This window comes from Falco naumanni, chromosome 18, assembly GCF_017639655.2.
Source record: "Falco naumanni isolate bFalNau1 chromosome 18, bFalNau1.pat, whole genome shotgun sequence".
Classification (NCBI taxonomy): domain Eukaryota; kingdom Metazoa; phylum Chordata; class Aves; order Falconiformes; family Falconidae; genus Falco; species Falco naumanni.
The window spans coordinates 860,494-885,107 of NC_054071.1; the positions used below are offsets into that span (position 1 = coordinate 860,494).

The following is a 24,614-nucleotide window of genomic DNA, read 5'->3' on the forward strand; positions in this document are numbered from 1 at the left end:
CAGAATTTTAATATTAAGAACATCCCAGGGAACGGTACTTATGCACTGGAACAAACAGGAAAGGTATTACTGAGCTCCACTTTCATAGCCCTTGTTTCCAACCAGAAGCCCTCAAGATTAAAATAAAAGCTGCTGTTTCCACTCGCTGGTCCGCACGAGTGGCAGGGTCTGTTGGTCAGCTCTAAACAGCAACGTGAGGCCTCCGTCAAGAACAGTTTCCTTTTATGCCTGTGAATTCTCACTGGATAAAAAGAAACCAAATCAATTCTATAATTTGAGGCAGAGAAGGTTTTATCAATATGATGTCAGAAAGAAAAACAAAAGCCACAAAGCAAGATTAACTGTCATCTCTCCAATCAAAAGTCTGTAAAGTTAAATAATTAAAAGCGAGAACGGCTTCACCTGAAAAATGAAGTGGCTGGAGACAAAAATACCCATTGCTGTTAAGTTACTCCTCAGAACAAAGTTGCCCTTTACAGTAAAATAAAAAGAAACGTGGTTTAAAAAACAGTAATGGGACATTTACAGAAAGCAGCAGCCTGTCAGAGACAAAAAACAAACAAACAAACAAAAAAAATCTTTAACTGTGAAATCCAGGTCTCCCCCCGTCCAGTATCAGAGAGATTTTGGTTTTATTTTGCATAACCTGGGCAAGTTGCCCAGGAAATATGAAAACCTGAACTCAGGACTCGGGGAGCAAGTTAAACAAAAAACAGAATTGCCTTCCAATTTTAAAGATGCGTTTTCGCTCACTAGGTGCGGTCATAGCAACCTTTGCTCAAAAGCCTACGATTGATACCAAAACTTTTAAACCCCACCGCTGCCACCCTGCGAATGGCACCACCTTAATACTTCGTATTTTAAAACAAGGCACGGACTGTCACTACAAGAAGCCTTTTAGAGCGCCACGCGTTAACTGGCCATGTCCTCAAGAGGAAATAATAGAAGAGAGAGGAGCAGAATTAAGCATCTCCAATCACTAGAGCCCTGCCCAACCTGGTAAACTCGACCTCGGCTGCGTTTAAATACTTTATTTCGAATGGAGTTCACAACACAGTTCTCCAGGACACGTCTGCTCAGCTAACTGCAGATCTCAGCTTTTATTGCTCCTCGCATCTCAGAGGAGAGCGAGCAACCCACAAAGACTGCCATGGCAGCAGCTGAAAACAAGATGACAGGAACTCCAGGACAGAGGTACTCATTTAATAGAAGGTGACGTTCAATCGCACATCGCAAGTTCCTTTTCATGGGCCTAATTACAGCCTGAGCTTGGTTTGTTGCTGTTTCTCATTTAGCATCGGGCAACTTCACGGTAACCCTTCCCATCATATCCTCTGTCGCTGCAGACTCAACAGGAAGCTATGAAGATTTCAGAGAGCGGACTCCCAACCTCTGGAGAACTGAAAATGAGAAATCTTTAAGGTCTACCTTCTGCCAACATCTCTGAGGCCCAAAGCAGCTCCTGATACAGAAGCGTAAGTTTCAACAGAACTTTTTTTTACAATAGCTGGGGGTGGGGGGATGGGCGGAGCTTTTTGTTGTTTTTTTCTTTACAATGCTCGCCTTTCTACCAGATCCACAAAAAATAAGTTTGCCACAAGAGACTAACTAAGGAACAGATAAACATGCGGCCTGTTCAGGCTGACAGCTACTCCCATTTCCTCTCTTCAGATGCAATTTTGTTATCCTTTTCCTCATTTTATTAGATAAACAGCAGTTTCATCACTAAATTCAGATACCGCACTGTCAAAATTCTGTCTTCCAGAATTAAGTCTTCACAGCTATTAGCATATCCCATTTCGCTGTTTGCCTCGTCCTCTAAACCACGTTCTACTGTGGCAGTCACCTGCTAACAGCAGTTTCATGGCAGGGGGAGATACATACGGATTTTCTAACTTACTCTGAAACCTGAACGGGACCTTATCCAAACTATCCTCTTTCAAAAACATGGGTCTGAACTCAGGCTGAGGAGGACACACACGGGGTTTAGTGGCATTAAGTTTACTCCAGGATCACCAGGATTCTTGCTGATTTGAGTACAACTCCTTGCCCAGCCGAGGAAAAAAACAGAAAGCCTATATTTTTTTAAATTTAAACGATGTTACAGAAAACTGCATCCTGGAAGATGCTGCTGAAGTGCAATTTGCAAGGAAGGATTCTCAAACCAAGCAGCACGCTGCAGTCTCTGCATTCCAGACAGACATTGTATTCCTGGAAGTTACGAGCAGGGACACGGTATTTATAAAACGCAGCGACGGAAACGGCGCTTCTCAGATCACCTGCCATCCTGACTGCCCAAATGCTAAGAGGCTCTTTTTAACAAAATGATGAACATCTTGAGAAGAGGCATGCGTGCAGAACTCGCTCATTATTTGGTCTGATCAACATATGATCCACCTGAGACACTTATGCCTAAATGGGAATTTAATTCAGTGTAAGTTGGCCCACCTGTTTCCCACAAAGTCCAGTAAAAAGCAAACAACAAAAAAAGCAAAATCAGGTGCCAGTTAAACCGGGATGGGCAGAGATCGCTGACCTACTCTCAAAATAATAGTTCCAGACAAATAAAATTTTCCAGAAAAGAAAAATTGAGGGGGGGGGGGGGGGGGGGCGGGGCAGAGAAGGCCCACAAATCAAAATAATGTGCTGCTCACCATGTCTCTCCCCTCCCCAAGCTTTTACCCTTTCCCTGCCTCAGTAGGGCCTAAAGTCCTCAGGCCTTATCTTTTTGCTACACATGAAGTCTTATCCTCCCTGGAAAAGTCTTTGGAGGTTCCTAAGGACACGCACCATTCACTGCCTGAGCCGAGAAAGGGTGGAGTGCTGAAACTCCAGAGACAGTCTTTGTTCAGAGTGTTCATTAGATAATGGCAGTTGCATTCACAAAAACACAGTTATAAACAGGGCAAAAGGAAGTGACTTTGGTCAAAGAACTGCTCAGTTTTCACCCCTGACTTGCGTGATGTCAGAATTTCACCAGCTCTCCAGTTACCGGATGATCTCTGAGAGCAAATGAGACTCAAAATACAGCATTACCAAAGAAACTAAAAAAAAAAAAAAAGAAAAAAAAGGAGAAAGAGGGGAAAAAAGGTGTAAGAGAAACACACAGCCACATCTGCCTGGTCATCTGCTGCTTTATCACCTCTGAGGAGGGAACACAAGTCATCCTCATTGCTAAATCATTACAAATCAGCTATAACAGTATCACAACCAAGTTCCACAATTAACTGCTCCTGCAGCATATCAATCCATTAAGCCCAACACAGCTGTGCTACCTTGGCAGCGCGGCTACAAAAAAGAAAAACAAAAAAACCAACAAAAAAACCCCCCACCATACCCACCCCTCCCGCGCCAAAAAACATGTCGCCTGTACGTCGACTCTGACAGTGGCCCAGAGCAGACACCTCGAGAAGGGAAAGGGACCCCCCCTGGGGTCCTGGTCCCATCAGCAGGTCGGGGGCTTCCCAGGCTCTGCCTTTATGGCCCCCCAGATCTACCCTGCCTTATCTCCCCCTTCCCCAGTTTGAAAGGCTGCTGACTTCCCAATTACAGAAATAACATCATCAGATCGAACGGTATTGCTACCCGCACCGTTCCCGTGCCAGAACAAAAATCCTAGAGGACTACAGGAAAGCTGGGGAAGAGCATCAGAGGTTCCTCCATGAAAACAAAGGCTATAAAAAGGACAAACACGGCTTTAAAGTGAAGTTGCCTGTATCCAAACAGATCCCTGGATTCGTTAACTACAGCAGAGGTTTAGTCACAGGGTCAGGGACACATAACGCCTTAACTGCTCCCCCAAAAGTGTTTCACAGCCCTGCCGTCAGCGGGACCGTGCCGGGGCTGAAGCACTCTCCCACTTTCCTACCTCCGAGAAGCGGGCTCCTACCTCGCCTTATTTTTAGCGGCACAAAGCACACTGGACCCAACGCATGACATGATGTAACCGCAAACACGGACACGGCCCAAAGCCCTTCAAAATATAATGGTCAGTCAAAACAAATAGAAAACCTGCAGTTCCTCCCATATCCTGACCGGTTTCATGGAAAACTACAGTTTGTCATTCAAGCGCGTTTTACATAACAGGCCACATAACCTACAGGGTGCCTGCGCGCCCATCCACCTGTGCACAGGGATGAAGGGATGGGGCGGGAGCGGTGGCACCCCACTGCCCGGTGGCACCCCGCTCCGCCGGGGGGGCTGCCCCTCCTGCAGGAGGCAAGGCTGCTTTCCCAGGAATTCAGCCGCTGTGGCTTTCCTCCGACACGACCCCCACTCATACCCAAAGGGGTGGAAATTTCTCCCTATCGAGCACTGGAAGATGCTAATCCCGCGATGGAAGTAAACACACGTCCCGGTCGGGATCCCGGGGCTGCCGTGCCCTCCCGGCTCGCTTGGAGAAAAATAAATGCTGGATCGACGGGGCCGGTTGGAAAACAAATAAAATACAAAATATGCAGCCGGAAAGTAAATACAGGAAGATGGCTTTAGCGGCCCAAACCCACATGAAAAATTACGCTATTGTAGAGCCGGGAGAGGGGGCAGCGCCGGGTGACACAGCCCGGCCCGCGGTGACAGCGGCGGCCCCCCGGGACCCCAGCGCTCCCGCTGCCGGGGCCGCGGCGGCTGCTCCCCCCGCGCCTTTGGCAAGACCGAGGTTATGCAATTTAATTTTTTTTTTTTCTGTTTACTTCTAAAACTTCGCGTGGACACCCCCCCCCCCCTCCCCAGGTTAGGCAACGGTGCCCCCCCCCCCACCCCCGTCCCTCCCCGGGGGAGCGGGGCCGGGCTCCGCCGCCGCGGTGCCGCCGGCCACGTGAGGGGCCCCGGCCCGGCGGGACCCCCCCCGCCCACCCGGGCGCCGCCGGCCCGGGGATTTCAATTTAAAGTGGCGCCACCCTCCCACCCCACCCGCCGGAGCCGCAGCACCGGGGGAGGGGGGGGCCGCGGGGGGGGGGACGACGGGACCGGGCCGGCGGGTCACCCCGGCCCCCCCCGCACTTTCCGCGGCCGCGGGAGGGGCGCGGGGAGCGGCGGCGAAGTCGGGGCGCGGCGGGGCCCGGCGGCGCTAACAAAGGGGCGGCGGGGGAGGCGCGGGGCGGCGGGCGCGGAGCGGCGCGGGGCGAGCGGCACCTACCACGTGACGAGCGGCGAGCGCGGTCCGGGCGGGCTCGGCCCCCCCCACAAAATGGGCGCAGTTTGCAAACAAACCCCGGCCGAGGGGCAGCCGGGGCACCGCGCCCGGGCGCCGCCAGCCCCGGCGCCCCCCCCGCCCGCTCGGGCCCGCCCCGGCGGCAGGGGGGATGGGCTCGCCCGTCTCCCTCGGCGGGCGCAGAGCGGCGGCCGCAGTCCGGGCTGGGGCGGGCGGGGGGCGGGGGGGGGGGGTGGGGAGCGACCCCCCCCACCCCCGGTTCGGAGCGCCGGGCGGCGGCGGCGGGGCGGGCCGGCCGGGCGGCGGGGCGCGGCGGAGCGGGCGCTGCGGTGCTTTTCTTCTTCCCCCGGCTCCCCCCCGCTCCGGGCGAGCGCGGCGGCGGCGCGGCTCGGAAAATGGCGGCCGGGCTCCTTCTCTGCCCTCCCCCTCCCGTCAGCCGGAGAATGCACCGGGGGGGGGGAAGGAGGAGGAGGAGGAGGAGGGGGGGGGGCGCCGCAGCGCCCCCACCGGCCGCCGCGCGCAACCGCGCCCGCCGCCGCCCGCAGCCAGGGGGCCCCGCCGAGCTCCCGCCGCGCGGAGGAGCTGCAGTGCGGGAGGGGCGCCCGCCGCCGCCACCGGGCGGGGGGAGAGGGGGAGGGGAGGGGGAGGGGGAGGAGGAGGAAGGGCGGGGCAGACCCGCCGCCTATTGTCCAGCCGCCGCTGCGGGTCTCTGGCGCCGCCCGCCAGGGGGCGCCCGCCCCGTACTGCGCAGGCGCGGCGCGCCGCCGCGCGAGGGCAGGGTTGCGCAAAGGGCGGGGGGGGGCCGCGCGCGGGGCGCGCCGGGAGGTGTAGTGCGGCCCCGCCACGTGCCGCCGGCCCGCCGCGGGGTGGGGGTGGGGGTGCCCGGCCGGCCGGTACACCGGCACCCTCACTCGAGGGCGGGAGGGGCCCGCTCCGGGGACCCCTCCCACAAGTACACCAACATCTCCCGCTTTCCCAGCCCAAGCCCCCTCCCTGCAGAAACCAACCAACCTTTCACCCTTTCACATGGTTCCCCCCCCCCCCCCCCCCCCCCCCGCCCCGTACCGGCCCGGTTCACACCCCCTGCCAGACTCCAGCGTCACCGCCGGGACCCCGCCCCCATGCCCCGTAACTTCGCCCAGCCTCCCCGAGCCCGCGCAGGCAGCGAGGGGTCACTGCAGCCAGCCCCGGGCTGCACGGGGCCCCCCTGGTTCCCTACTCGTGGGCAGAGCCCTGGGCGCTGCCGCCGCTGCGGGGGCGGGGGGGCTGCAGCCCTACACAACGCTTACAGCCCCCGTACACAACGTTACACAACGCCTCCCGTACCCCCGATACTTTCCCCCCCTGCTCCCCACGCGCCCCCCGGCCGAGCCGCAGGAGGAAGCGGCCCGGGCGCGCAGCACTGGTTTCACCTCCTTGACCTTCACTGTTGCCATTTGCACGAGCGGGACGGGGGCCCGGAGCCAGCGCGGGCACGTCCCCCTGCCACCCCGGGGGCCACCGGCCCTGGCCCCGCACGCCCCCCAGCAGTGATGCGGCTGTGCCAGCGTAAAAAAGTGCTTTACAGCGTCATGTGCCTGCAACGGGAAAGGAGCCGCGGCCGGCAGCACGGCGGGGGGAGCACCGGCCCCCGGGAGCCGGCTTCCGAGCCAAAAAGAAGAAGTTGCGCTGTAACCTGTGGAATTACCGGTAAAACCCACGAACACCGTTTCGGTAGCCAGCATGGGCAACGCAGATGGGGACTACGCAGCACGCGCAGCCGGGATCCCCTTCCTCTTGCTTCCCATCCCCCTGCCACACCAGGAGAGCGATGCTCCTCGCCTTCAAAAACCATCCGGAGATGCAAAGCCAAGGTGCTACCGCTGCTCTCTGAGATCACGATACCACTTAACAAATCACCTCGTGGAACTCTCATTACAGTCGGTTTTTTGGGTCAGGAAATCAACAGGAAACACATTTCTCCTTTTTCCTTCTTTTTCCAAAGGGCCTCTATGACCAGCTACCCCAAAATGACCCCAGAGGCCAGGTATTGACTGGGCCTCTGGTGACCAATGCCAATGCTCAAAATTTAGCTCACACTTAAATGTCTTTCAAGAAAAATGTCCAACTGAGGTCAGCAGAGGCCACTGCTGGGTTTATACCCTAGCAGGGCGTTCTGTCCTTGCCCACGCTGCCCCTTGCAGCCACAGCCCTCCCCTCCCAGACTGCTGTTCCCCGTCCCAGCACACCAGTTACCCAGTCTCAGCAATTTCATGCAGCACTTGGGAAAAAATGAGTCTAGGAACCTTGAACTGGGCTTTAAGTTCACGATGAAATGGTGCCAAGGAGGACATCAGGACAGCCTGTTATCAGCAACCCCACAGCCAGCACAGAACCGGGTCACACGGAGAATCCCTGCCGTTCTGAAGGGTAACAGAAATACCGACAGTCGCATGATCAGCTCGGGCAGCAGCTCCAAGCTTTCTCCTGATCTGTTTCTCCTCACTGCACCTGGACAGCTCTTCAGGAAGCCAGGATGAAATACTCTACAACAGCATGCATACCTCCGATTAAAAAAAAAAAAATAATAATAATCTACCTTGAATTCAGTTCAGCTAAAAAGCAGAAGCAGCAACAAATGCATTTTTATATTGGAACATAAGGGGGAGGCCAAACTGTTGTGGAGGAAGTTAAAAGAAATTCCTGTGCAATAAAGTTTCGAATCTCCTGTTCTTTCTGCACTGCAGAATTTTCTGCTATTTGAAGGATGTCTAACCAGGAGCAGAGATCTCTGGCGTGACAGGCCAGTACAGATCTGGATCTTCCTGCAGCAGACTCATCTATAGCTTTCATCATTCAACCCGATCTGGTGATGATGTAGCAAAAACTGCTGTGCAGCCTGAAGTAATACAGCTTTGGCCTCTGACGCATACATTTTCACAGTCCTTCCAGCCTCTGCTTTCCATTCAGAGTAGTGCCACATCTCCCCCAGGTCACCCAGCTACTCTGGTGCCAGCCACACTTGCACACGTGTCCCTCACACAGCTCCGTTACTACTCTTAAGATGGGTTTGTCGCCCTGCACAAACACGAGGGAGCTCTCCCCAACGAATTCACATTTTCACAGCATCATCCTTTAAGTCTTTCCTTAAAGTCACCCTCTTCTGCAAAACATCAAGAACATACAAACCACAGAGTTCAATATATGGTGAGCACTATGTACCCATCTACCCATACCTGATCGTTACCTTGTCTTCCCCACGTGCATTCATAGCCTCTACCTATTAATCCTCATGACTTGCTTTGAATGTACCCGCCTCAGAAGTTTAACAGTCTCTATACAATAAGCGTAGCTCTACATATATTAACTGATATATTAGGACACATGAAAGGAGACTTCTGAGCCTGCAAAGGTGCTAGATCAGCTTGAGAAACATCCAGAAGGCAGAGAAGACAATGGCTGCCGAAGAACACAGTGACAAGACTCCCTACAGATACAACTGCAACTTTTGCATCTTCACTCGCAGCCTCATTAGATATCCTAACAAAAAGCAGCAGACTCAAACGTCAGTGGCCACAGACGCTTCAGAAGATGCGAGACTTATCTGTACTTAGCTTTAAACCAGACAAGCTGTAGCAACAACAAGAGATTCTTGCAGTGATCATTGCTCTTCTGATATTCTTCAACAATAAAGAACATCTCCGGTCATGGTAAGAAAGGCACTCCTTCACTATGACAGACACGGTGCATCCCAGCCAGCTACTCTGAAAATGCTCACTAAGGAGGAAAGAAAACGAGCAAAGTCATCGAAAAACAGAAGGCAGAGCCACATGAAGGCAAGTAGCGCTGAGGGTGGTAGATCTCGGCAACCGCAATACCTCCCTGCTCAGGCAGGTACCTGTTCTACTAACACATCCCAAGGCCAAGCTACAAACCTGGTTCTTCCTTGGAGGCTTCCAGATCGATGGATTAAATTCCAGTTTGGTCAATATAAACTGGAAATACATTACTCTCTAAAAAAGGCAAGTGACCCACTTAAGTAATGCTGCTCGTTTGAAAACCTCCTTAGTGATTTAGACCAAGCCATTTGACACAGACATTCAGCGTTTCAAGGACAACACACGTTGCTTGGTCATGTATTGGAGAGCCTGCTCCATAGGACACCGGCACCTCTCAAGGTCACGGCTCTACTGCTACCCAGGCGACGGGGGGACGTTACTTTAATCTGCTGTGAAGTTAAGGGGCATTTGTTATTATGACATAGTAATAAGCCGTTTTGAATCAATTATAGTTTCAGCTGCAAAAGTGTATTTATACTGTTTCCACTGTGAAATGTATTTCTATGGTTTCCATAGGGATGAGAGGCTGGGAACGTAAGACTATTTAACGAAGGTAACAAACAAACTTCACCACTGTATTTTTGAGTCCCTGCCAAAGACATTGGCCGTGTCATGCCAAAAAGTACTCGAATACTCCATGCTGTTGCATCAGACCAATGCACTGAAGAACTGACTTCCCCAAGTCCTCATGGGAACTTCTGTTTGTACCAGTTTGGGGAACACAGCAAAGTACTTTCCAAAAAAGGGATGGCAGGCTGAGTACTCGCAACAAGAAAGCACCCTGAATTCTTAAGCCATCTAACTGGGGACCAATAGCCAGGTTTTAACCAACCCGTAGAGGGTGAAGCATCCAAACCCACATTTAATCAAAACCCCACATCATGCAGGTCCCCGTGAATGGCCCACAATATCATCATGTTGGCTTAAATCCATCCAAAACACATGTATGAAACTACACAAGAGTTGCAGAAGTAAGCCACCGATCCCACCAGTTTTCTTGGGTATTTGCTGAAGAAACACCATGATGGCAGTAATTAAAGCAATGCCTTTTTATGGAAATCAGTACATTTTGTGAAGAGTACGTGGCATGATCCCAGACATTTAAAGATGTGAGCAGTGAAGTAAAATACAAATGAATAGCAGAGTAAGTAAGGTGACAGCCCACTTAAAAGTTACATCCTTCCATTTCAGGTTATAGGTAGTTATATCATGGGAAAGGAGGAAGAAAAAAAAAAAAAAAGAAAGAAAAAAAGCAGAGAGGAGAAGCAAATGTGATCTTGCATTAAGCATGTAAAAGCCCATGTGTTACAAAACCCTGAGACAGAGACTAACCAAGTTTTAGGGACCAACCCTTCCAAATCTCACCACCAAAATACACCTTATGGGCTTTGTATAATTACAGCACAGACATTTCGTGCTTGCGTTCCCACTGCTAGGGGAACCATTCTGTTCCACTGTATGACAGACAAACAGATTAAGTGAGTTTTCATGTAACTAAGAGTTAAAAGAATTAGTCAGGAACCCAGCAACTGGTAACAAGCAAGGATGCGCTATCAGCGGTATGGGCCTCAGAGGGAGGACAGACTGATACCTGCTGTGCAACCCAACCCTTCTTCCATCTTCCAGTTGGAAGGTCTTGAAGTACTTTCCTTTATCCATGAGCCATGGATAAGGCTCGCAGAAAGTCTTCCTAGATTTGACTCACACCAAATCCTGCCCCTCGCAAGTCAACAGCAAACCTGATACCCAAGACCAGCCTCTAGTCGCTGCTGACGCTGGGACACGAAAGTGCTCCCTCTGCCACAAGCAAAGCTAGTGGTGACCTTAAGAGTCTCCATTCACTAACTCACGTTATAGTTGTCATCTTCACAGGGCTTTTCTCAGATCCACCAACAGGAGAACTAGTTTCTATTTCTGCTGTAGGGCACCTGGAACAGTTCTATCTGTGTTTGGATTTCCAGAGTCGGGGAAAAAATTACCACACTATTGGTAGCTGCTTGTAATTCAGTTTAATCCCAAACTGGGGCAGCAGTTTAACCGGACTGAAACACAGTCGATAAGCTGGATATTACATTATTTATTCTTTTGGTCATGCTCTAGAGTCACCTAGCATTTTGAGATCAGAGCTGTGCTCCGAGAGCTCCTGTTCCAGAGACAGCACAATCCGCAAGTCTCTGAGCCCTGAGTTTCAGGGCTTCACGCAAATTCCTCAGCCCCAGCCAAATCCACCTGCCTCCAAACCCTCAGCAACGCAGGCAGACACCAGCGATCATAGGTGGAAAAAGTCAAGTCCCTACATGCTCTCCTTGTTAACCATACTTCCTACGACAAGTCTAGCACAGGAGAATTGGTGCCCAGATGACCGCAGGGAAACAGCAACAAGGCACAAGGTGACAAGTCCCCACAGCACAGAGGGCTCCGGACCAGCACGCCTGGCAGACGTTTTTTCCCTGTGCCCATTAGATGTGAAGGGCCAGGCAGATATTCCTGCTCCTCTGCTCTGAAATACCCGCAGCTCCTCAGAGGCGAGGGGGGGTTAAGAGCTGTATAAAACTGAAGGGCTATAATGGAGTTGCTCTCTCCTCTGATGATAAAGCATTGCAAACTGTGACAGTAAGATTAGGTGCTAGGCTTTGAGCACAAGTCAGGGATACAGTTTACAAAAGCACTCAAAATATGTCCTAATCAGAGGTTTAAAGTAATTGGCACAGGAACAGATGACATGCTCATACACTCAAAGAAAAAAAAAAAAAAAAACCAAAACCCAACAAACAAGGCCCAACTAGATCCTCACCACAAGAGGCAAGTGCCTCTAAGCAAAAATGCCGAGTTGACGTGACAGCCCGACACGACAGTCTGCACAACCTCCTCGGCACACCCGCCTGCAGACTTAAGCGTGACCCACCGCCACAGGCACACCTCCTTCCCCTCGGCTCCTGCCGGATGGTGGGAAGCAGGAGGATCCCAGTGTTATCCTCCCACGTGCCCATCCCCAACCCGCTCCGCTGGAGTGAGCGCGTGCCTTCAGTGCCCCCCCAAATCCAGAGCTGGGACCCCCCACGGCAGCCAGGCCACATGGCACGAGCAGGCCCTGCGGCTTTCCCAGCCATCAGCACAAAGGTGATGCTGTCCCTCCATTCCACAATGGCTTAAGCACTCTTAAATTTTTACTTTTTTACTCCTTCAAGTTTTCCGGACTGAAGCACGAGGCTAACGAGTTCATGTTCAGAATCAGAACATTTTCTTAGCCAGAGCAACGTCACGGTTGACTGGCATAGACCCTGCCACACACACCAAAGTCGCGGGGCTGACAGCACCCTGGGGCTACGCAAGCACCCACACGGGTGTCAAGCTCCACAGCCACATGTCAAACCCCCTTTCAGCCAATGTATCAGCGTGTGGCACTCGGGGAACAAGGAGCAGTTCCCAGAGAAGCTATCTGCCGGCTTCCTATCAGTTTCAGCGGGAGCTGTAGGAACACACACTTCCAGGAAATTCAGTGATAACCTCCAAAACCTGTAACAGGGAGATTTAATTCCTTTTTCAAAGCCCACATAACAACTTACTGTTATTATGTGTACAAAGAATAAGAGCCTTTACTGTTGTGTTAGCCAACTGGAGATCAGATACCAGAGCAGATTTGTCTAAGGTCAGTGTGACAGGATTGAGTAAAGATTTTTGGTTTTCCCATTACAAGAGAATTTGTCTAAATTCAGCCTCCATAATTGGTCTAAAGTCAGGCTGCTTTGGCTTGTAGATTTATGAAAAGGAAATATCCTTCCCTTCAGTGCATCCCTGTAGGTTTTATTCAGCTTCACAGAACTTGATCGCTGTACCTGGGCGTTTAGGACACAATTCTTAACCTGTAATAACATCAGCAAGGCAAGAGGTGACTTTTCAACACAAGTGTCAGTAAACCCTCACCGCCCTCTGCTCCAGACCCAGAAGAGCTACGGCCGCTTCACACACGGGGAAGCCAGAGGCGTGGAAACATGAGCAGGAAAACCCAGGTTTAGACCTTCAGTTTTCACGGGGCAAAGCTGAGACCACTCTGACAGGTACACGCAGAACTCTCCTGAGGCGGTACGTCCATGGATAAACCAGATAATACCAGTGATACCAGCAAGTCAAAAGGACCCAACTGATGTAAACCTGGAGTTTAAGGATGTACGCAGTTAGGGGGGGGAAACCAAAGTAGAGGATCTTTCTTTTTCTGGGCAAGCCATACCTTGACGTCTCGATGCCATCACATGCAAGGACAGGTAACCAGGAAATACATACGCGCGCTCCCGAGAGGAGGCTGCACATCTCTTCGCCTACCAACGGGCACCAGAAGGGCTTCGGAGAGAGAAACACCCCACGAGCGCGGACGAAGCCACCCTCTCCGCCACAAACCTCCATTTTAAAGTCTCACATCCACCAAGGGACCGCGTGGGGGGGGGGTCCCGGCTGGCCCCACGCCCCCAGAGCCCAGCACAGTGCCCACGAAGGTGGCTGGGCTGGCGGGGGACTCGGCGGGGCTGGGGACCGGGGCCGGCGGTGGGGGGCACCGTACCTTGCCGGGCATCTTGGCGGGGCCCATCCTCAGCACCTGCGGTCCAGGTGGCGGCACGGGGCGGCCTCCGGTGCTTCCAGCCTCCGCCGACGCCAGGAGGGTGTGCAAGTTTCTTATTTATTTACTTGAGGAGGCGGAAAAATCGAGGACCTGGGGAAAGAGGGGGCTGTCAGCGGGGGCTGGGGGCGCAGCCGGCCGGCACCCGCCACCCCGGACCCTCCGCGCCCCCCCTCCCTCCATCCCGCCCCGGGCCGGCGGGGACGGGCCCCGCAGCACCCGCAGGCCGGCCCGGGGGTGCGGGGGCTGCCGCCCCCGGATCCTTCTAGAAGCCCCCTCGGGCCGGGCCTCGCCTCCCCGGGCTAAAATGGAGGCCCGGGGCGGGAGCGGGGGGGGGGGTCCCCGCTCCGCACGGAGCCGGCCCGGCCCCCCCGGGCAGCGCGGCGGGGCGGAGCTCTCCCGGCGCCCCGGGCCCTGCGGCCGGCCCGCGACGAGACCCGGGCCCCAACTCGGCGGGCGGAGCCACCGCCCCCACCCCCGCCCGGCCCCCGCAGCCAAGTTGCGGGACGGCGGCACGGCCGTGGCGGCGGGGAGGGGGAGGGGGGGGGCCGGGCCACTTGGCCTGGCGCTGCCCGCGGGCGGCGGCCCAGGAGGGGGGGTCAGGGGACGAGCCCTGCTCGGTGCCGGCCCCGCTCGGAGCCAGCTCGGCCCGCGGCCCCCCCGCCCCGGGCCGCCCCGCACCGGCGCCTCACCCCGCACCTACCTGCGCCGCTCACCCAGCCTTGAAGTGGGGACCTTCCGCCCTCCCCCGCCCCCATTGGCTGCGCGCGGGGCATGGGCCTGCCCCATTGGCCATCGGCGCGTCAGTCAGCGCCAGGGGGCGGGGCGGGCGGTGATTGATGCCGTGCCGCGGCTCGCCCCCTGCCCGGCACCCCCCGCGGCCCCCCCCCGCCCCGCGCCCCCGGCCCCCCCGCCCCGCGTCCCCCTCCGCCCCGGCCGCCCCCCCGCCCCGCCCCGGCCCCGCTGGGACGCCCCGGGCGCTGGGCCGCCCTCCCGGGTCCGCCGCGGGTCCGCCCGGGCCGCGGGACCGGCGGGCGGGGGGCGGGGGCGGCCCCGCCGCGGGGACGGGGGGGGCGGCGGGGGGGGGCGCCCGGAGGAGGGGAGGGGGGGGCGCGGCGGCCCCACCGCCGGCCCCTGGCCGTGAGCCGCGGGGGGATGCGGGGCGTCCCGCGGGCCACAGGCCACTCCCGACCCGCGGGGGACACGGGGCGCACGTCCCGCGGGTCCCGGGGCGCGCCGGCCTGGCGGGGCACCGGGCGTCCGGCCCGCGGGGGGCGCCGGCTCCTGGCCCGCGGGTGACACCGGGCCCGGGCCCGCGGGTGACACCAGGCCCATAGCCCGCAGGTGACACCGGGCCTATAGCCCGCGGGTGGCACGGGCTCCTGGCCCACGGTGGCACCAGGCTTGTGCCCCATAGGTGCCACGGGCTCCCAGCCTGTGTGTGCCACCAGGCTCCTGGCCCACAGGTGACACAGGCTCCTGTCCCACAGGCCACAACACATTCGTGTCTCACAGGTGACATGCATGGTCTGCTGGCCCACGGACTACAGCAGGTTCCTGGCTCACAGGTGACACAGGCTCCTGGCCCACAGGTCACACCAGGCTCCTGGCCCACAGGTGACATGGGCTCACATCCCACAGGCCCTGTCCCATGGGTGACACGGGCCCTGCCCACGGGTGACACTGGGGCTGCAGGGGGCCCAGCAGCACTGCCCCATGTCCCCACACCCACAGCCATGTCAGGGCCGGCCCCAGCTGCCTGGTGGCTCCCGTGGGGCAGCGCGGCAGCGGATGCCCCTGTCCCTGTGACCACCACCGAGCTCAGGGTCACCTTCGGCATCACCCTCTTCCCCTGGGTGAGGAAGACCCTCCTGCTGGCATCTGCTGCAGCTCACGAGGGGACACCGCGGCCGTGGCCTCCTCCAGCCACCTCTGCTGCTGCTTTTTCTTTCTGGCTTTCACCTCTTGCCCCGCCGCGGGGCCGGGCGTCAGTCCAAGTGGGGAGCGCAGGTGCCACAGGCCCCGCGGGACAGGTGCCCCCGCTCTCCACTGAGGGCCCTTCTGCCAGCCCAGGGTCGCTGCTTCCCTTCGGGACAGAGGAGCCATGGGCAGGGTGGCTGAGATGCTCCCAACACATCAGCATCACAAGTGACATCCTGATCCCCCATGTCCTGTTCCCCGGGAGCCCATGGGATATTCCGTGCCCTCGCCAAGCACCCCCAGCATCCGAGCAGTGGGGAGTTTGGTGGGTTGGAGCAGAGGAGGAGATTTCCACCGGTGGCTCCGGGTCAGTTCTACGGGATGGAGCACAGGAGATTCCCACCGGTGGCTCCGGGTCAGTTCTACGGGATGGAGCACAGGAGATTCCCACTGGTGGCTCCGGGTCAGTTCTACGGGATGGAGCACAGGAGATTCCCACTGGTGGCTCAGGGACGGGCCGCGCAGTGACTGGTCCCACTGAGGTCGGTGCCCCGCAGCCCCCAGGCACAGGGGCCGGTGCAGCCGGGGAGGTGGGAGCCTTCCCCCACTGCCCAGGGTCACTGTGCGTAGCATTAGGCCCACGCCATCTTTCCCCTTCAGCCGGTGTTTCCAGCTTTAGGACCAAGAGGATTTTTCCACCATCCCTGTGGTGCAGGGGGTGCGGGGCAGCCTCTGGCCCTACTACAGATAGCAGCCAAACCGTATGCGAAGTCCGCAGATGCCCTGCCTGAAGCAGCTGCACTCACCGTCTCCCACGCAGACACTGTCCCCTGCCTCTCCTGCCCCAGGGAAGGCCGTTCTCCTACGGTGGTTGTAGCCAGGCCGTTTTTCCCAGTTATCCAGCAAAATCCAGCGCTCGGCCGTATTCTGCAGGTGGCTGCAGGCGACACGCGGATTGCCTCTGCGCAGGGCTCCGAGGTGGGTGCGGCAGATGGACAAATAAGATGGACAAAAAGCCACAAATGGGAATCTCCTCCTGTGCTCCATCCCACAGAACTGACCCGGAGCCACCAGTGGGAATCTCCTCCTGTGCTCCATCCCTCGCATCCTCACCCAGCGCAATGGGGCTGAGAGAGAAGCATCTGCCAGAAGGTGCCTTCTCTGAACCTGTTGGGACACACGAGAACACACAAGGGGCAGAAGGCAGCAACTAACCCCCTTCTCTTCTTTAAACTCACTTTCCAAATGTCCCAATGACACAGAATTTCTGTTCTGCACACATCACATGTGGATATGAACTGCTGGATTTTGGAACAGGAGGAGATTTTTAACTGATAAAATGTCTGAACGTAAAGATTGTTAGAAAGGAACTTGTGTCTCCTTCCTGAATGTGGTTTTCTGGGGTATTTTTGATGGAATTGATCTTCGAAAGTTTGTTTTGTTATTTTTTGCTGATATTTCCCTTATTGGTACCATTGGGATATTTGAAATCCTTCCCATATTTGAGGCCAAATGACATAGTCTGTCTGGGCCAGGAGAGCAGGTCCCCAGTGAGAACAGGTCAGAACCTCACACGAGGTGGGGCGCAGGTTTCTGTGGACCAGAAACACAAACGTAGCCACAGATGAGGCATGTGGGCACCGGCGGATGCAGGAGCCATCAGCACCCATGTTCACCCGTGCCACGAGGCTGCAGAGGCATGGGGGCGGCCCCGCTGAGCATCACTCCTGCTGAAGTGCTGAGAAACCCAGAAAAGCCCCAAACTGGCCCAATCCCGGGTGAACGTGACCATTGGCTCTGGAGAGGGGACAGTCACCCCTCCATGCGCGCTCCTCTGTGTCTCATCAATCTCGGATCTCTTTGCAGCGGCTCCTTGGTCTCCTTCACCCTCACCAATCATGTTTCCATCTCCACTGGCTGCTCTGGGTCCAGCGTTCCCAGCCCGGAGTGTTGCTTCACGGCTGCCCAGCTGGATGCCAGGACACACAGGCTGGAGAGTCACATGCTGTCCGGGTCCAGTGCTGCAACCCCAGGGAAGGGACCGGGTCCCCTCCTGTCCCCGCTTGTCCGGCTGTGCACCGCTCTGGGATTTCAAAGCAAGGAATATCTCCCAGGGTTTATACAGCAGCTGGACCCAAACTGAGAAAACACACTACACGAACAGCAATTTGAAAAGCAGACAGGCAAAAGAAGCAGAAGCCTTATTCTCTGTGTTAATATAATTTTAAACCCTGCTCCTCTGAGGATCAGGAATACAGGGCTTCCTGCCTTAGAAACCCTGTTCTGCTCCGTTAAAAAAAGAACAGATGAACCAGTGCCTGGTCCTGGACCAGGTCTTGCTCAAATGAAGTCCCTAATTTTGACGGAGTGGCAGAAAAGAGGGAGGTGATGCAGTAGCAAAGTTACTGACGAACCACCAGATGAGGCACCAGCAAGGAGCTGTAGGTGCTCACAAAGACCAGGTGCCAAAACCATCCCCGCGCTGGAAACCCTGAGCTATGAACAACCCCCAGCGCTGGCTGTGCTGCTGCCATGCAGGCAGGCACAGAAGCCGGTGTTGCAGCTCGCAAGTCCAATGTCACTAACGCTTTGCCCTCCTCTGGGGACAGCTGCAGCTCAGCCTGCCATCAACAACGCTTCGCTTCGCCGCCAGGAAGCCTCCAGCCCAAATCGTCCGTGTCTGAGCCCACACGGAGAAACTGCTACTGAGACACAGGAAGAATAACTCGGCTCAGAATAACTCGGCTCTCGCTGCCGAGCACGGAGCAGGGCGGGAAGTCGGCAGCAGAGCGGGGAATTTAACGGCGGGACTGCATTTGTGCACGCGATCGTAAAAGTCCAGGATTAAAAGAAACATGGGGGAGGCAATGAGGTGTAGGGAAGGCTGAAGTTCAGTGTCATTTTTACAAACGTGGCGCTCTAAAAATTAGTGGATTAGGCTAATATCATGGACAAAAATGAGTGCTAAAAGCTTTAATCTAAGATGACTATACACAGCAAGAGGCATTTCCACACGGCCACGAGCCTCAGCCTTCCCGGCAGGCTTTTCCTGAATGCACAGCGAGCTCTGTGATCATTTCTCTGCTAAGCTGACCACCACTGCAGCCACAAACGATGTCACGAGCCGCTACGGAAGGCAGAATAAAAAAAAAACAACAACAACAAAAAACCGTCTGTTCCATACCTGGGAGCTTCCTGAATCTCCTGTTGAGCTGCAGGACGATGAACAGAAATTTTCGGGAGCCTCAGTGCGTGTCCCTCAGCATCAGCATCGTGACCAGCTCCCCCAGTCTGCGGCAGCCCCACGGCACGTGCAGGGGTAACACCAGCACCGTGGGATGGAGAACGGCCCCCACGTGTCCCAAGGTGTGTCCTTGGTGTCCTCGAACCTCTCTCCAGCTCTGCTGCGCTTGCCCACCTCCTGAAGGATGAATCCCAACGTTGACCCAAAGGACCTGGGGATAAACCTGCTTTTAAAAGTAGTTTATTTGGATTTTCGACATCCTTGAATGAATCGCAAATATATTAACAGAAAAGACTTTTCTTTTTCCTAAGACTGTACAATTTTTGAAATAAAAAGTCAAGAAAAGCAAAAAAAAAAAAAAAAAAAAGACCAATTACATTGTTTCAATGCAAATAGTACACACCACACCCACACTTTCCATTTTTCCATAGTTTTGTTGTAAGAAAATGACAGTTCCCTAATTAATTTCAGTGAACACACTTGCTCTAACTTGGCTGCCAGAGTGCCTTCATGCTTGCCGTCCCCATCCCTGCCCCTCTTCAAAGACAGCAAAATTTTATTGATTAAATACTAATTTTGTGTATCTATCTAGAAGGTAAAATAGCAGCCTGGTCAAAATGTTACTTGAGATTCTTAGGAAAAAGGAAAAATCACTTTAAAGTACGATGTACATATAAAGCAAGGGACAGTTTTAAGTATTAAATCTTCCAGGTAGCATGAATACCCTTTGAACATCCCAGCTGAATTAAAAGCTCCTTCCAGGGTGTTGAAAGTTTTACTACAATTGTTCACAGGTTTTTTTTAGAGACCAAAAGAAAAGGGAAAAAGCCACCAAATTTCCTAGATCTCTGGTCCCCATTTAAACAACAGCGTTTGTTATGGAAAAGTCCTGAGAGCAGCATCTGCTTACTCTCGCTTTTTGCTTAGAAACTATGTTGGGAACCAAAAGGAAGCCAATTAAGATGTTAATTGGTGGCGATCCCACAAGTCCTGCCTCTGGACCGTATGCCGAGGTGCTGCTTGGAAATTCCTCCTGGCGAGGGACATGCTGGCAGCCGCGCGCGGGTGGGGACACGCCGGGACACTCGGGTGGCTCGAGCACGGCGGGCGAGCTCTGCCGCAGGTGCAGCTCTCAGGGGAAATCCGGATCCTGCGTCTTCCTCGGGAAGGGGAATCGCCCCGGAGTACCTATCCCCACAAAAGCAGCGCGAGATCCGGGACGCTCGAGCCAGCTGAAACATGTCATGATTTTCCCGTCAACTTATCCACCTTCCACAACCCAACACAAGCTGGTCAGAAGTACGTGGCAGAGCCACAAAGCTCCTTTAATATATTATTGTTCCTCAGATGCTAGAAATTCCTTTTCAGGCTATTAGGGAGAGTTTAAGCCTATTTTTCACCGTTTATCCTCCTACTTAAAAAAAAAAAAAATGTAAAAAATCAGAGATTTTTGCTCAGCACTTGAGAATTCTCTCTTCAAGTTATAAAGGTGTCCGTGTGGCTCATGACCAGAGAGGGGCTGTTACAGATGATGTGCAAAACAAGGACAAAATTTAAAAAACTGAAGTTCTAAAGGTAACTAGAAGATCTCTGAAAACCAATACATTAAAAAAAAAAATACTGACTGATTACAATATGTTGCTATGAAATTTATATCACTCCCCATTTATTATGCATAAATTGCTCTTTCAAACTGCTCATATCATACACTTTTTTTATCATCACCGTATAAAGGGCACCAATTGCTGCAGAGAAAGATCGTTTTGGACTCATTAATGTGGCATAGCTTTTTTTTCTTGGAGGAGCAGCCCCTGTAGAAGAGGAAAGTGTTCCTAGAGTGAGAATCTTAACTAAAGGGGTGGGGAGTGGGGAAAAAAAAAAAAAAAAAAAAAAAAAGTAGAAAGATAATTGCACATTCTTGCATCCTGCCTGGACCACACTTTACAAAAAGTTTTAAAAATGATACTAATCTCAGACTTTTATTTGATGTGTTTCGCTAAGGTTCTGATTGTATTAAGGCTTTCACGGTCTTACCAGTCTATCTGCTTAGAAACACTCAGTCCCTCTGGATTAAAGGCTTGATGTTTTCATGTTACAGTTGTACCTATGTTTTTTGTCTCTTGATTTTGCCCTTCATTAATTTTTATTCTTAAAAAGGGAAGAACATGTCAAAGGGTGTATGAAAAACGACGCAAGGTGTTGCCAATTTGTTTCTCTGGAGCACAAAGTAAACACTGACCTTTCAGAAACTAGGTGAATAAATTAACTCTTGGTTAGAACACTAAAGTGTTTCGTGAAAGCTTTTGCAATGTGATTCTCCTGCAATGTTTCCACTCCTACAAGTCTGCACTCTAAGTAGGGACACTGGGTATTTTATGTAGTCTGACGCACCCCCAGTCCTGAGCATGTGCATTGTGTTTGTTCACTGGAGACACCGCGGCTTTAAGGTCATTTACATTCCCTGGCATTTAAGTTACACTACAATATGCAAAAAAACTTTAAGAGACTGTATTTGTCAACACTGTCCTTGAAGAATTTAGAAATGAGGTTCAGCACTCTGCTTACCAAGAAAGAACCAAACTAAGACACATTTCTGGAAAAAGAACAAGACACTTTCATTAGTACTATCCCCACATCTACTGGCTTCGTTACAGCAAACCACAAGTCTTTCTTCTGTGACATTTTTCCAGCAAAAGGGAGTCCAAAAATAGCATTTCCTCCTCAGTCGCTTTCATAGATGCGTAAGAGCCAACTAGCCAGACTCGTAGCAGCTGAATATTGCACTGCCACTAACTCTGCGACCAGTTTAAGTCCGAGTGGTGTACTCATGGTGTCAGTAGAGCATAATGACAGTGCTGGCTCAGTGATGTGAAGACCCAGGATGCGAAGGAAGGGGAGAACACAATGGTACCAGTCACACACTCAAGCTCAGATACTGGCTTTTGGAGGTTAAAATTCATCACTTTCAACTGCGTGGAGCTGCGTGTCATCTGCATCTGTCATGCTGCTCTCTTGAGATTCGTCTGTGCCAACTTGAAAGAAAAAGAAACATAAAGTAGTCAAACACCGCGGGGCTGCTTCACGGCAAAGATTTCCCACCCCCCACCCCCCAAACACCAGCACATCAAAGGCGCAGTACCGACAGCTTTGGGCTTCCCCTCCAAACGCTTTAAAGCCATAGTGCTTTTCCCCTTTTGCTTCTAACACACTGACCCCTGCCAGCTTAATGAAGTCTAACCAAATACCTTTAGAAAGGAATTAACACAAAGCACGTATTAACAAAACATGCTGCCTTCGCCATCTCCCATCAAAAATCTGAAATCTCAGACACCTGGTTATGTAGGGATTGGTACAGAGGGTTCCAAAATTGCTTTAGGAAGTTTAACCTTCCCACTCCTTCAAAACACACCAGCTGCCTGAAACACGTATGTTACTCGCCCACTGCATTATGGACCACTCCATTTACAACCAATTAACGCTCAACTAGTAGTTTGGCAGCCTCTACTTGCTCCCTGCCAAGCACTGTGTAAGGGATGTGGCAGAAGAACCACTCTGAGTAGCTGCCCACAGAGGTTTCTGATGCCCAGGGGTTACTCCGTTCACTCAGCTCAGACAATGGCTAGTTCAAAGCTTCCAGGAAAACCAGGTTACTACAGCTGTTTGAGTAAAGACAGCGTGCAAGATAGGCATGTGCACACCGAGAGGCTACCCTTAAATATGGAACTTCTAGGTTAAAATTAAAATGAAGGTAAATATCTAATGATGGTTGATGAGACTCTAATCTCCTTTCCACAGTACAATTAACTGTAGATTCCCAAGTAGCTAAGCTGTTTCATGTGGAAACACAGGTGCCTTTTACTGCTTTAACGCAAACACTTCACAGGTTTCTTTACAGTGCACACAGCCGAGGCCCATGCCAGGCAATTTAATGCACAAAATGGCTCATGCTAGCCAATACATCAAAAAGAATCCCCTGTCCCCACTACTACCTTAATTTACTTTAGCTTATCTCATGCATCCTAGGAGTTACTCAGCTGAGACTAGAAGAGTTGCACAGTTTATCTGTGTGGTCGGGGAAAATGAACTGCTCCCAGCCTAACACTGTTTTATTTTGTTTACAAGTTGCTGGGGTTTGGGGGTTTTTTGGTGGTTGGCTTTGTTTTGGTTGGTTGTTGGGTTTTGGTTTTTGTTTGTTGGTTTGTTTTCGTTTGTTTTTTTTTTTTTTTTTTTTAATGTGTGTGGGTTCTGTGTGTGTGGTGTTTGTTTGTTTGGGGGTTTTTCCCCTCCTTTTTTTGGGACGTGGAATTGGCTTTTTTTGGTGTCACACAGCAGTTTCAGGACTCTGTCTCCATCTTCTGGCCAGAAACACACCCAGCTCCCAGTAAGCCCATTTTAAGTCAGCCCAACTACGTATCAAGGAAAGAAAAACTCTTGACACTTGAGGAAGTGCAGCACAGACCAAGTCTCCAGTATTAAAAAACACACAGTGCACAGGATCCATAAAACTCAACATGATACACCGCAGGAAAATGTGACAGCTTTTCCAGCTGAAGATTCAGAACTGCAGCACATAGAATAGAAAACTCGCTCTAATAGATGTGTGCTATTTTCTTCTTGGGAGGAAAAGAATTAAATTGCTTATTAGTGTTTATTTTCTATCACTATTTCAGTCTGCATCAAGGACATCAATATTTACTACTATCCACACTTCACAGAGCTACCCATGCTTCACAGAATTTAAGCTTATAATAAAAAGTTAGAAGAGAAACCCATGCCATTCCTTTTTGTGGATTATTCCCAAGCAGTCCAATGGAAGTGTAGTATTTCCTCTTGATTCAAATGGAACGACTTTCATGACTCTCAGCAAAAGCTACCTTTTATGTTTAGCTGACCAAATATTTTTACCCAACACCCAGTTTGTTAAACTTTTGACAAAGCCTCTACAAACCATTTCAGCTGCCATTCAGTAACCTCAAAATGATTTGATGCTTCTGCAAGGAAAGAGCTGTGGGCTCTGGGAACATCTTGTTCTCCTACGATACTATTAGCCAACCACTATTTGTACAAGTTTGCAGTAGTTATTATCTCAGTCCTGCTTCATCTACAGATTCTAAAGAAGTGTCACAATCCTTTATTTCAAGCTTACTGTAGGAAGCATGAAGGAATTCTTCAGAATGAAGAGCCTCTGGAGGCCTTACTTGCCGAGCAGTGAGGCTGAGCAGCACGTTTCACTTGTGAAACCCATGATCCCTCTCACCACCTAAGTGGAGATACCTCCTTGAATGACAACGGGTTGGAAATACAAACCTGATTCATAGGGGTAACATTCACTGATTTGCTCTTCTTGAGTTATTGGCTCCTCATCATCTGGAAGGTAGCGTTTATCAATGGCCTCTTTAATCTGGTTATTGGCTCCTTTGGGGTCTAAGTCCATTGCCCATGAGAAATTCATTAGGGCCAAATGTGTTTGACCCAGCTTTTTATAAACCTAAAATAAAAGCATAAGAGGCTGCATTTGCATGAAGTTGCTACTTGAAGGTTTGGACAAACACACACAATACCAAGCCACAGTTAAAACTAGTATTTTATGAAAAGCAACAGAGGGTGGATACGAAAGATTTGTTATATGAGTCCCAAGGGAAACCGCAAACATGTGGAGAAAGAGCAAGCAAGTGTTTCTATTTAAGACTTGAAAGAAATTTAAATTAAACTAGCAGCTGACAGATTCAAGAAGAGAAGGAGGTGGATCTTCAGATACAAATTGAAGCTTTGGCACTCTGCAGCAGGGTGGGGTAAGAGCTATCAGTGTACATGTTTTGCTTTGTCTTACCCCCTCACCACTCTCTGAGTTTTGAGTCATCATAACCC

General features: G+C 52.5%; 2 protein-coding genes across 9 annotated transcripts in view; both read right to left on the bottom strand.

Moving 5' to 3' along the window:
* Positions 1-13,740, bottom strand: part of KANSL1 (KAT8 regulatory NSL complex subunit 1) — a 100,367-nt gene extending 86,627 nt beyond the window's left edge. For 2 of the 5 annotated variants that reach the window (XM_040617612.1, XM_040617611.1), the window contains exon 1: positions 13,526-13,740. The gene's annotated coding sequence lies outside the window, so the exon portion shown is untranslated. Of the gene's footprint in view, positions 1-5,137; positions 5,252-13,525 lie in introns of those variants that run through there. The other 3 variants (XM_040617613.1, XM_040617608.1, XM_040617610.1) reach the window with 2 other exon arrangements.
* A 6,640-nt stretch (positions 13,741-20,380) lies between these two features.
* Positions 20,381-24,614, bottom strand: part of CDC27 (cell division cycle 27) — a 34,289-nt gene continuing 30,055 nt past the window's right edge. For 2 of the 4 annotated variants that reach the window (XM_040617380.1, XM_040617379.1), the window contains exons 18-19: positions 24,054-24,234; positions 20,381-21,778 (exon numbers count right to left, since the gene is read on the bottom strand). In XM_040617380.1, coding sequence (XP_040473314.1) covers positions 21,696-21,778; positions 24,054-24,234 — 264 coding nt within the window. In that variant the 3' untranslated portion in view covers positions 20,381-21,695. Of the gene's footprint in view, positions 21,779-24,053; positions 24,235-24,614 lie in introns of those variants that run through there. The other 2 variants (XM_040617382.1, XM_040617381.1) reach the window with 1 other exon arrangement.